This window comes from Emys orbicularis, chromosome 4, assembly GCF_028017835.1.
Source record: "Emys orbicularis isolate rEmyOrb1 chromosome 4, rEmyOrb1.hap1, whole genome shotgun sequence".
NCBI classification, from domain to species: domain Eukaryota; kingdom Metazoa; phylum Chordata; order Testudines; family Emydidae; genus Emys; species Emys orbicularis.
Window position 1 is genome coordinate 97,384,480 of NC_088686.1, and position 13,868 is coordinate 97,398,347.

At 39.3% G+C, this 13,868-nt stretch overlaps 1 protein-coding gene across 1 annotated transcript in view; it reads left to right on the top strand.

Annotated features, from left to right (window-relative positions):
- The window catches only part of SYT9 (synaptotagmin 9), a 117,445-nt gene extending 106,785 nt beyond the window's left edge, over nt 1-10,660 (top strand). Inside the window, exons 4-7 of the mRNA XM_065403895.1 lie at nt 7,626-7,746; nt 8,878-9,049; nt 9,842-9,971; nt 10,553-10,660. Of these exons, the coding sequence (XP_065259967.1) occupies nt 7,626-7,746; nt 8,878-9,049; nt 9,842-9,971; nt 10,553-10,660 (531 nt within the window). The remainder of the gene's footprint in view (nt 1-7,625; nt 7,747-8,877; nt 9,050-9,841; nt 9,972-10,552) is intronic.
- Nucleotides 10,661-13,868: the final 3,208 nt, after the last annotated feature.

Sequence of the window (13,868 nt, forward strand, 5' to 3'; positions counted from 1 at the left end):
TGGTTCAAGTAGTTACTGTACTAGTCTTCAATCCATGTCCTAAACTGTAATGTAATAGTGTGTGCTATTAAAAAAGACAGCATCAATATTTTTAAAATAACCTGTTCTGCCTGGAATTTTTACCACCCACTATTATTACAAACAACATCTAAAATTACTAGCTGAAAAAGATTGGAGAAAAGAAAAGCTATGTTCTCTTTATTTTCAGTTTGCTTACTTTGTGCATTTAACAGCATTTTATGTTGAGTTCCAATGAGTCAGTTTACTTCTTTCTACTGTATAACCAGACAGTCATCTTCCACCTGTTTATATTGGTCTTTCACACAGCAAGAAGGGAGAGAAAAATATTTGTGTATACATTCATGTACTGGCAAGTTGTCTCAGGGGCAGAAGTAGTACCTGAAACTATGACTAGTTTATTTTTTTAAGTGAAACAATAATTTGAAATCTAGTCATTTAAAGCCTGAAAAGATCACGAGAGTTGTGAGTCACTTGATGCGTGTGTGTTTGTGTGCACACATGCATTTGTCCATTCTAAGGCTTAATTAACATTTGTAAAACTGCTCTGAGATCCTTCTCATAAAAAAGATTCTATAGAAAATGCACAGTATTGTTGTAATTACCACCATTTTGAATCCTCTCATACTAATAAGAAGGTCTATCATGTAACTATGCATGAGGTTTCTTGCACAGTAAGAATTTGGGATGAGGAGTGTATTTTTTACTACAGCAGTCTGAAAAATATCACCCCACAACGTAAAAATGTTGATTTTTTTTTGCTGTTTTTTGTCAACAATAAAAAAAATCATTGAAATTTCACGATTTTGAAAAAATCTTAGCCAGCTCTATTTGTTCCTGAGGCTGTTTGATTCAAAATATATAATTTTATAGTTTAAGAGCTCTTATCAAATGTGAGGAAGTTTACAAAGCTTGAAGATAAATGTTTTATAGGATAATTTCCTGAAGTACACTCAGGGTAGTTTCTTAAGCTCTGCTCTTGCAGTTCTTCTAAAAGCCTTAAATTCTTTGTTCTTAGAATTGAGAGCTATTTGCAGACAATCATTTATTCTTTAAATTTATCCCTTTTGTTCTTTTCATGAACCACCCACAAACAATGGTTCATTTATAACTGTCTGAACATTTTATCTTCATCTTTAGGTTTATTCATTGATTATTTCATCTTTATCTTTTACTATTTATGATGTGTGTTTGGTCACTTGGTACCATGTGATAAGTCACATGGTATCTGAGAGATATTGCAGCCACGTGCAATATATTTGGGGACTATTGTATGAACTTTATGAAAGTTATATTTATCATTATGGGCCAGGGATTGTGTTCTACTCCATGGGGGAGAGTTACCACAGCTCCTCCCAAAACTAAAACCAGTGGGGAGTAATTACTGCAGTCTGTGGGGACCATACACAGCTCTGAGAAGTATCACCCCCTGGCCTGGGTTATATATATACTGGCACAGGCTGGGTTCCAAGAGAAACAGGAGACATGCCAGGCTTTCACTTTCTGTTAATGTTCTTGTGAGCAAAGTTACTCTTAGAAATGTTCGTAGAAAACAAATCAAAAAGGTAATGAATACCACTGAAACATATTCATTGTTTTTATTTATCCAGTTCTATCTACTGGGACTTCTCTTTACAAAATTACATGCTTCATTAGGGTGCCAGATTTTCCTAATAGCTCATGAGCAATTTTTTTGGTTCATGGGGGCAAGTTCTTGAAGAATACAGCCACAAAAAGGTGTCACTAACTACTGTAAATGGACCATGGAATTCTCTTCCCAACGAGTTACATAGTTTGCATCACAGGAGGGAAAATTGTATAGTTCAGAATCCCCATGGACCTGGGAAACTTCCAGCCAATCTCTTGAAACATTTTCCCCCAGAATCAGAAGTGGCAGCGGTGCAGTGATTATGGACCATTTAGGGAAAATTTCTCAGTCAGAAAATAATCATGTCCAACTATTCATCAGTGAAATTTGATAGAGCAGATATGCCTCACCCAGAGCTGAGTGCAGATTTCAGCAAAGGAGTATTTCCTCTGAGTGTGGTGACACCACTTATAGTGTTAAACATCACCTTGTCAAACACCACTTTGATCTTCCAGCAGTCCAAATGAGTCAGTGACACAAAGAGTGTGGTAGCAGTCTATTTCCGTGCTGTGAATTGTTTGGAGACATTAAACAGGGTGAGTCACCCCAGACATCTTGTACTAGTGTCATGCCCTTTAATTGTTTGCTTTGCAGTCACCACAAACAACTTATCCACAGTGTTCACTTCTACTGCCAAGAAGTGAAGACATCTGGACTGCTTTTACCAATGGGAGTGTTTAAAGTAAAGAGTAAGGAGGATTCCATTAGTAGAAGGTCCTAGAGTGTAACCTGGAGTGTGTCTTAATTAGTTCTTGTCTGTCAACTTTTTATTTCTGAACATAAGAACAGCCATACTGGCTCAGACCAAAGGTCCATCTAGCCCAGTATCCTGTCTTCCAACAGTGGGCAATGCCAGGGGCCCAAGAGGGAATGAACAGAACAGGTAATCATCCAGTGATCCATCCCCTGTCACCCACTCCCAGCTTCTGGCAAACAGAGGCTAGGTACACCATCCCTGCCCATCCTGGCTAATAGCCATTAATTGACCTATCCTCCATGAACTTTTCTAGTTCTTTTTTGAACCCTGTTATAGTCTTGGTCTTCATAACATCCTTTGGCAAGGAGTTCCACAGGTTGACTGTGCATTGTGTGAAAAAATACTTCCTTTGTTTGTTTTAAACTGTGGTCTATTAATTTCATTTCGTGCCCCCTAGTTCTTGTCTTATGAGAAGGAGTAAATAACACATTTACTTTTTCCACACCAGTCATGATCTTATAGACCTCTATCATATCCCCCCCTTAGTTGTCTCTTTTCCAAGCTGAAAAGTCCCAGTTTTATTCATCTCTCCTCATATGGCAGGCGCTCCATACCCCTAAGCATTTTTGTTGTCCTTTTCTGAATCTTTTCCAATTCCAATGTATCTTTTTTGAGATGGGGTGACCACATCTGCACACAGTATTCAAGATGTTGCCATACTATGGATTTACATAGAGGCAATATGATATTTTCTGTCTTATTATCTATACCTTTTGTAATGATTCCCAATATTCTGTTCGCTTTTTTGACTGCCGCTGCACATTGAGTGGATGTTTTCAGAGAACTATCCACAATGATTCCAAGGTCGATTTCTTGAGTGGTAACAGCCAATTTAGACCCCATCATTTTATATGTATAGTTGGGATGTTTTCCAATGTGCATTACTTTGCATTTATCAACATTGAATTTCATCTGCCATTTTGTTGCCCAGTCACCAGTTCTGAGAGATCCTTTTGTAGCTCTTTGCAGTCTGCCTGGGACTTAACTATCTTGAGCAATTTTGTATCATCTGCAAATTTTGCCACCTCACTGTTTACCCCTTTTCCCACATCATTTATGAATATACTGAATAGAACTGGGCCCCGTACAGACCCCCGGGGGACACCACTATTTACCTCTCTCCATTCTGAAAACTGACCATTTATTCCTACCCTTTTTTTCCTATCTTTAACCAGTTACCAATCCATGAGAGGACCTTCCCTCTTATCCCATGACTGCTTACTTTGCTTAAGAATCTTTGGTGAGGGACCTTGTCAAAGGCTTTCTGAAAATCTAAGTACACTATATCCACTGGATCCCCCTTGTCCACATGCTTGTTGACCTCCTCAAAGAATTCTAGTAGATTGATGAGGTATGATTTCCCTTGATAAAAACCATGTTGACTATTTCCCAACAAATTATGTTCATCTATGTGTCTGACAATATTGTTCTTTACTAAAGTTTCAACCAGTTTGCCTGGTACTAAAGTGAGGCTTACCGGCCTGTAATTGCCGGGATCACCTCTGGAGCCCTTTTTAAAAATTGGCATTACATTAACTATCCTCCAGTCATTTGGTACAGAAACTGATTTAAATGATAGGTTACAGACTACAGTTAGTAGTTCTGCAGTTTCACATTTGAGTTCCTTCAGAACTCTTGTGTGAATACCATCTAGTCCTGGTGTCTTATTACTATTTAGTTTATCAATTTGTTCCAAAACCTCCTCTAATGACACCTCAATCTGGGACAGTTCCTCAGATTTGTCACCTAAAAAGAATGGCTCAGGTTTGGGAATCTCCTTCACATCCTCAGCTGTGAAAACCGATGCAAAGAATTCATTTAGTTTCTCTGCAATGGTGTTATCGTCCTTGAGTGCTCCTTTAGCACCTCGATCATCCAGTGGCCCCACTAGTTGTTTAGCAGGCTTCCTGCTTCTGGTGTACTTTAAAAAAAAATGTTCCTAGTCTTTGGCTAACTGTTCTTCAAATTCTTTTTTGGCCTTCCTAATTATATTTTTACATTTCATTTACCAGTGTTTATGCTCCTTTCTATTTTCCTCACTAGGATTTAACTTCCACTTTTTAAAGGATGACTTTTTGCCTCTCACTGCTTCTTCTACTTAGTTGTCTAGCCACGGTAGTACTTTTTTGGTTCTCTTATTATGTTTTTTAATTTGGGGTATACATTTAAGTTGAGCCTCTATTATGGTGTCTTTAAAAAGTTTCCATGCAGCTTGCAGGAATTTCACTTTTGGCACTGTACCTTTTAATTTCTGTTTAACTAACCTCCTCATTTTTGTGTAGTTCCCTTTTCTGAAATTGAATGCTAGTGTTGGGCTGCTGTGGTGTTTTCTCCACCACAGAGATGTTAAATTTAATTATATTATGGTCGCTATTACCAAGCGGTCCAGCTATAGTCACGTCTTGGACCAGATCCTGTGCTCCACTTAGGACTAAATCAAGAATTGCCTCTCCTGTTGTGGGTTCCAGGACTAGCTGCTCCAGGAAGCTGTCATTTAAGGTGTCAAAAAACTTTATCTCTGCATTCCTTCCTGAGATGACATATACCCAGTCAATATGGAGATAACTGAAATCCCCTATTATTGAGTTTTTTATTTTAATAGCCACTCTAATCTCCCTGAACATTTCACAGTCACTATCAGCATCCTGGTTAGGTGGTCAGTAATATATCCCTACTGCTATATTCTTATTATTAGAGCATGGAATTACTATCCATAGAGATTCTATGGTACAGTTTGGTTCATTTAAGATTTTTACTTCATTAGAGTCTACGCTTTCTTTCGCATATAATGCCACTCCCCCACCAGCACGACCTGTTCTGTCCTTCCGATATATTTTTTACCTGGTATTACTGTGTCCCATTGATTATCCTCATTCCACCAAGTTCTGTGATGCCTATTACATCAATATCCTCATTTAATATGAGGCACTCTAGTTCATCCATCTTATTATTTAGACTTACAGCATTGGTGCATTAAGCACTTTAAAAACTTGTCACTTTTTAGCTGTCTGCCATTACATGATGTAATTGAATGGGACTTTTTTTTTTTCATTTGACTGTTTCTCATCAGATCCTACCTGTATTTTATCATCTTCCACCCTCTCCTCCTTACTAGGACATAGAGAATCTCCATTAATAGATCGTCCCCTAAGGGATGTCACTGTCTGAACCACATGCTCCTCCGCACTTGTCGGCTTTGCCCCAGCCCTTAGTTTAAAAACTGCTCTATGACCTTTTTAATTTGAAAGGTCAGCTATAACCAGTTAAAGGGATAAGAAGCTAAGGGGGAAGACAGGGTCATTGCAAGAAGGAAAAGAAAGAAAGAAAGAAAGAGTGTAAGTAGTGGATAGGACACCTGAACTGCCACTGAACTGCTATGTGTGACCTTTCACCTCTTATTCCATTCCCATTCTTTGTCCTATTTGTCAGTCAGGGATGGTCTCTTACCATGTGTCTATGCACTGCCTTGCACAATGAGACTCTGATCTTGCTTGAGGCTTGTCGGTGTTACTGTGACATAAATATATCACAATAAGGGGAAAAACAACTTGTATGGAATATTACCAGAAACAGGCATGCTAACACTGAACCTGCACCACCTCAGCAGATTAAACACATACACTGTTAACAGAAAAAGGTATCTATAACTAGAAAAGTTTCCTTTGAGAATCCAAAAGGAAAAAGTGTGTAACCTATGAAGAGAAAGATCTCTAGGGCTGCTTAATTAGGAGACATTATTAATCAAAGAAAATCACCCCGCCATATAGTCACAGTTATCTATCAAAAATATAGAGTTTTCTTCATCGATAAACAAGATTTCTCATCTGCTTACATTGATACCAAAACTGTAAAATGGACAAAAAACATTTCCAGACTCACTTAAAAGCTTGGTAGAATGGAAGTAATAAATAAAATGTTGAGTCCTTTCTGAGATACTTCACAGATACCACTCCAGTTACAAAACAAATATTTATCTGCTGGTGTCAATAAATATTTATTAATTCATGCTCAACTATATTTTTTCAGAAAAACAGTGACCATTTCCCCCACTCTGTCTCTTGGGAAAGCTGCCTTAAATCCAAACTACTACAAGGAGTTAAAAAGTAAATCCCTACTTTTCTCCCAAAAATCTATCCCCCCCCCTTACAAAATGCACCTATCACAACTCCTACAGCTTATTATCAATATAATTAATATGTTGTCAATTAATAAACGCCCCTCTCAAAAAAAAAAAAAAAAAAAGAATGAAAGAAACAGCAGGAAAGAACTGTCGCTCAGCCATCTCTTCCCACTCCCTAGGGCAAAAGCTGAGCAAACAGATGTGCCTTACAACATGCTCTAATGCATCATCCCTACTGAATGGCTTCTAATGTTGGCAGGTCCGTCCAAAGTGGATGAAGCATTTGGCTAGGTAAAACAAATCTGCCAACATTTTTCCTTTGTAATCAGGTGAAAAAAATTGTGTTTGTTCCCTAATATTTACATCTGGGATCTGGTGCACTTCCTCCTCAGCTGCCTTTCGGAAACTCAGATGGTACCCGGTGACTTGAAACAGGAAAGGGATGCAGTCACTGCACCAGCTAAGGAGAAGGGAGGGCTGCAGGGGGAGAGCTGCTCCTGCAAACCAGGGAGAGGAAAGTTCTCATTCTGCTTTTGGCAGGAGAGGGAGAGTTGCATTCCCTCCTGCTCCAGGTTACTTTAACCCCTGATGGTGCTCCCTCCACTGACCTTCCCTACTGCAATGTTTGGCCTGACAAGCCCTGGGCAGTTGTATGAAAACTTATCCTACCTTGTCAATTTGCTGTTCCTCCCATGAACCCTGTTATGGTAAATTCCCTGCAAATAGGGAAGCTGAGGCATAAAGAGCTCCAGAGACTTGTCCAACATCATACAGCAAGTCAGTAGTAGAACAAAGATCTCCAGGTACCTACCCCTGTTCTTACCACTAGGACACGGCTCCTGTCTGACTACTGACTGCTACAAAATTGTAATGAGGTTTACAGCTCATGGTACTGCTGGTGTCAGAACTCTGCCTACAAACTGAGCAGCACCTGCCATGTGCTTTGCAAGTGAGAATTAAGTTTCCTCTGGAATAACCGGAGCTCCTAAATACACATATTTTATCATTAGTTACTCTGTGCCTTTCTAGGCACAGAGAGAGAGAGAGAGAGAGATTGTTTCACAAACTTGTTTTTTTTACAGGACAATGTGGATCTTGGTGACTTGATGTTCTCACTCTGCTACCTTCCAACAGCTGGCAGATTAACTATTACCATAATAAAGGCTAGGAATTTAAAGGCAATGGACATAACAGGAGCATCAGGTAGGAATTTCTTTCATGCCCAACATTATAGTTTCATCTTCTCCCCCTTGAATTAAAGATATGATACAGTGTTTCCAACTCTTCTGATATTTGGTGTTTTTCTTAAAGCCCCAGTTTCTGGAGTTATTTGATTATGGGAGATTCTTTCATTAAAAAATGATTTTAGCCATCCTAGTTGCAAAGAAAAGCTTAAAAAATGTGAACCGTAAAGGCTCAAAAACTAGAAGGCAATTTAAAAGAACCCAAATTTTATTATCGTAAAGACCTCAAGAATTTTGGGGGCCTGGCTTTTAAATACTTGGAGATGGCCATGCTGGGACTGTAACCACAGAATTTAATTTTGCACTGCCTGCTATTTGTTGGTGTTTCTGTTGGGTACAGTATAAACCAACACTGACAATGGAGAGGCTCAACAGCCATTAACCTGATACAAATGATGCTTGGGCCAAGATTATGAAGCTCACTGGTCCATTGTAGCAACTATTTTCAGGGTCGGTATTGAAAACAAAATGAAACCAGTTTGGGATTTTGCTACAAAGGGGTCACAGATGCCTTGTTTCAATCCACTGGCAAAGGGGGATAAGGGTAATAGTACTGTCAGAAAGGAGCTACAATGAAACAGGTGCCCCAAGTGGGGCAGTCTTCTACTACACCCACAGCTTTAACTGTACCTCTAAAGAGAACAATAATTGTACGCCACTCAAACTATTATACTTCTAAAGTGTTAACATAACTAATTCCATATCAGCAAACACTAACGCTGACTACATTATCTGATTGTGTCCAGGTTCTACTTCTGCTATAGATGTAATCAGTTACACAGACTGTTACAAACACGGGAATCCACATTATGTCATAATGGAAATTTTTACATTCTTTGAGAAGACACAATACAAAAACCCAGCTTCCTGAATGAACATCTAATTGTTCATTACAGTCATTCAACCAGGAAGACCTTTTAACTGCCAGCGCCTCCCAGGCATTTCATTATTGAAGGAGCTCAGATTCTAATTTAGGTACCGGTGAATAAATTATGTATATAGATATAGGCATATATTAAAGGTTACTCCATTTGCTTTCCATCTGTGTTTATTTTTAAATCAACAAAACTGCTTATTATGATTCACACAGATCCCTACGTGAAGGTTTCTTTAATGTGCGAAGGAAGGCGGCTAAAGAAAAGGAAAACTTCCACCAAGAGGAATACCCTCAATCCTGTTTACAATGAAGCCATAGTCTTTGATGTCCCTCCGGAAAACATTGACCAAATTAACTTGTCAATAGCAGTTATGGATTATGACCGGTGAGATACCTGTAGCTGTTACTCTACTATGCAAGATTTTACGAGGCAAAAGATTGTAAAAAGCTGGCACAAATGCTCATAGTTTTCTCAGTTTGTGATATTGATTAAAAATGTTTTGTCATGCAGGTCTCGGCAGAGGGCTACAATTCTCTGTACCATCAAACAGCATTTCCTTCTTAGTTTTTGAGATACAGAATTGCATCCATAACTTTGTATGCCTAATTTGCATACATATTTACTAGAATTGTAATGATTGCCTATCCAAATGAACAGTTTGCACTCTGAATGGCCATTTGTGCACAATCATATTAATTACTCAGATTTCCTCTGAAAATGTGGCCCACAGTATATTCTATTTGCAAATAATTGCTTTGGAATAGGTGTACTGTTTGTTCAGCTATCCCGTTTCACATAGTAGTCTTTACATGTCGGATGCTTTGGGTGGGCTGGAGTCAGAACAAGTATGATGTATAGTTATTTTTCTCTTTTGCAAATATTAATGAATTTTTCTGTTGGTTAAAATTGGAGTGTAGACAAATAAAAGTCCAACAGTCAATTTACTTCATAGAAAACCAACACACACACGGTGTGAACTAACATGGTATAAAAGAGTAAATTATTGGTATATTATCTATGTTAGTGAGAAAGATAGGGATGAAGCTCAAACCTGTGTTGTGTAGCTCATCAACTTTTCCCAGCATCCTCGATCATTGTCTGTCATAACGAATTTAAATGATATTTGTTCCCAAATGTAAAATTTTAAGAAAAAAATATTATGGCACATTTTCACAGTGTAGGTCACAATGAGGTCATTGGAGTGTGTCAAATAGGCAACGATGCAGAGAGCCTAGGCCGGGACCACTGGAATGAAATGCTCTCGTATCCTCGGAAACCGATTGCTCATTGGCATCCGCTTGCAGAGGTAAGATTTCCATTTCCTGCGTATTTATTTTAATTGTGAAAGCTCTTTAATGAGAAACTAGAAGATGGATAAAATCTTTGTGAACAAAATAGCAGGATCCACATTTGTGGACTAAACCCAGAAAAGGGCTTTGAAACTCCTGTTTTTAAAGTGAGCCTGACGTAGCATGGACATAAAATCAGCTATCAGTTTTAGTGGGATGTAAAATACTTCAAACTTTTAAAATATACATATATAACTTAAAAATCAGGCATTATATATAGGATGATTTTTATAACATATAAAACTTTGAGTAACTTTCACTGTATATTGGCTAAACCATATCCATCTGTTTAGAGCTGTTAAGGAATAATTAAATAAATAGTTAGGCTGTCTTACATTTATATATCAGATAAAAATATGACTTACTCTCTTGTAAAACTTTATTTCCATTCCATTGGCATGTCCAAAGGGATGTCTAATTGCACCGAAAATAATAAAATGTCCTTGGAGATTAGCAAGTGTAAAAATAAGAAACCGCAAAATCAGAAAAGCTCTTCAAGTTACGATTGGCTTCCTATGTTTCTTTTGTCTTCATTTAGGGCCCTATTCAGCAGAAATGTTATGCAGGCCTTCTGCGCATGGATGGCTGCCGAAGAGGCTTCCTCACCCTTTTAACCTATTCAGCAGAAATTTGGCATTCCTGTTGATCTCTTTCTTAGCCATTTCCTCAGGGGCCATTCCGCAGAGAGTCCAGAGGGGTACAGACATCCTTCTAACCGCTCCCACTCACTCCCTTCCCTCCCCAGGGAATACTAATCCTGATTCATGAGACACAAACATTCATCATAGACACAGCTATATCTTGATTTCTGAAAGTTACCATCATTTAGCTCTAATCCAGGCAAATGTAATACAAACAGTAACAGTGGCCTCTGCTGTTACCTAGGAATTACTTTTATTGTTACACGTATTGTCTAAATTCAGATGGCAATGCATGTTCACACCCATTTCCAGAGGCTTATGGATATAAATATGGTAGCCTGTTTAACAACTACACCTCTACCCCGATATAACGCGACCCGATATAACACGAATTTGGATATAACGTGGTAAAGCAGTGCTCCAGGGGGGCGGGGCTGCGCACTCCGGAGGATCAAAGCAAGTTCAATATAACGCAGTTTCACCTATAACGCGGAAAGATAGAAAATGTGGCAAAAGACCACCTTGGCTTAACCACGAGATCTTGCATGATCTAAAAAATAAAAAGGAGTCCTTTAAAAAATGGAAACTAGGACAGATTACAAAGGATGAATATAGGCAAACAACACAGGAATGCAGGGGCAAGATTAGAAAGGCAAAGGCACAAAATGAACTCAAACTAGCTACAGGAATAAAGGGAAACAAGAAGACTTTTAATCAATACATTAGAAGCAAGAGGAAGACCAAAAACAGGGTAGGCCCACTGCTCAGTGAAGAGGGAGAAACAGTAACAGGAAACTTGGAAATGGCAGAGATGCTTAATGACTTCTTTGTTTCGGTCTTCACCGAGAAGTCTGAAGGAATGCCTAACATAGTGAATGCTAATGGGAAGGGGGTAGGTTTAGCAGATAAAATTAAAAAAGAACAAGTTAAAAATCACTTGGAAAAGTTAGATGCCTGCAAGTCACCAGGGCCTGATGAAATGCATCCTAGAATACTCAAGGAGCTAATAGAGGAGGTATCTGAGCCTCTAGCTATTATCTTTGGAAAATCATGGGAGACGGGAGAGATTCCAGAAGACTGGAAAAAGGCAAATATAGCGCCCATCTATAAAAAGGGAAATAAAAACAACCCAGGAAACTACAGACCAGTTAGTTTAACTTCTGTGCCAGGGAAGATAATGGAGCAAGTAATTAAGGAAATCATCTGCAAACACTTGGAAGGTGGTAAAGTGATAGGGAATAGCCAGCATGGATTTGTAAAGAACAAATCATGTCAAACTAATCTGATAGTTTTTTTTGATAGGATAACGAGTCTTGTGGATAAGGGAGAAGCTGTGGATGTGGTATACCTAGACTTTAGTAAGGCATTTGATACGGTCTCGCATGATATTCTTATCGATAAACTAGGCAAATAAAATTTAGATGGGGCTACTATAAGGTGGGTGCATAACTGGCTGGATAACCGTACTCAGAGAGTTGTTATTAATGGTTCCCAATCCTGATGGAAAGGCATAACAAGTGGGGTTCTGCAGGGGTCTGTTTTGGGACCGGCTCTGTTCAATATCTTCATCAACAACTTAGATATTGGCATAGAAAGTACGCTTATTAAGTTTGCAGAAGATACCAAACTGGGAGGGATTGCAACTGCTTTGGAGGACAGGGTCATAATTCAAAATGATCTGGACAAATTGGAGAAATGGTCTGAGGTAAACAGGATGAAGTTTAATAAAGACAAATGCAAAGTGCTCCACTTAGGAAGGAAAAATCAGTTTCACACATAAAGAATGGGAAGAGACTGTCTAGGAAGGAATACGGCAAAAAGGGATCTAGGGGTTATAGTGGACCACAAGCTAAATATGAGTCAACAGTGTGATGCTGTTGCAAAAAAAGCAAACATGATTCTGGGATGTATTAACAGGTGTGTTGTGAGCAAGACACGAGAAGTCATTCTTCCGCTCTACTCTGCGCTGGTTAGGCCTCAACTGGAATATTGTGTCCAGTTCTGGGCACCGCATTTCAAGAAAGATGTGGAGAAATTGGAGAGGGTCCAGAGAAGAGCAACAAGAATGATTAAAGGTCTTGAGAACATGACCTATGAAGGAAGGCTGAAAGAATTGGGTTTGTTTAGTTTGGAAAAGAGAAGACTGAGAGGGGACATGATAGCAGTTTTCAGGTATCTAAAAGGGTGTCATAAGGAGGAGGGAGAAAACTTGTTCACCTTAGCCTCTAAGGATAGAACAAGAAGCAATGGGCTTAAACTGCAGCAAGGGAGGTTTAGGTTGTACATTAGGAAAAAGTTCCTAACTGTCAGGGTGGTTAAACCCTGGAATAAATTGCCTAGGGAGGTTGTGGAATCTCCATCTCTGGAGATATTTAAGAGTAGGTTGGATAAATGTCTATCAGGGATGGTCTAGACAGTATTTGGTCCTGCCATGAGGGCAGGGGACTGGACTGGATGACCTCTCGAGGTCCCTTCCAGTCCTAGAATCTATGAATCTATGAATAACTCAGTAAGATTTTTTGGCTCCTGAGGACAGCGTTATATCGGGGTAGAGGTGTAGCATGCTAACCCTCAGTGCAGAAGGATGGGAAGCTCTGCCATATTGATATTTCTAGCCAGGAGTCAAGCCACGATGCCCATAAGTTATGCAGAGATATGATTAGTGGGCAGCCTCTCTATGTATGTTGTATTGATTAGAATGTAATTGTGGATGCTTACAGTGATATGGCAGTTTTGCTATGTGTCAAAGATAGATGGCTTCAGTAGACAGTTGGCAAGTACCAGGAAGCCCCTGTACAATGACAGCAGTATCCTACTGGGACCACATCTCCATGACTGATCATGTTTAGTAATGGGTTCCACTGCAGTTCAGTTTGCAAGTCTGGGACCTCTGAGCGCCCACAAACTGCTTGAATGAATGGAGTGGAAGATTATGGCACCTGGAAACAGTCCAAGCAAGGTGGTGAAGTTCAGAACACAAAGCTTTGGACTCACTGAGAAGCTGAAGACATGATCAGTGGCACTTTATTCCTTTTCATGACGGGCAAGAGCCAAAATTGTGCTTTGCTCCGATTGAACTGGGCTTGGAAAACAGAGCACCTTGCTCTTAACTGTAGTCTAGCAATGACGCGAGTGGCTTGACAGAACCCTTGTGGAGCACTGAAAACCAGTATGACAATGTCTGTTAGCAGAGGTTATGTACGCCCTTACATC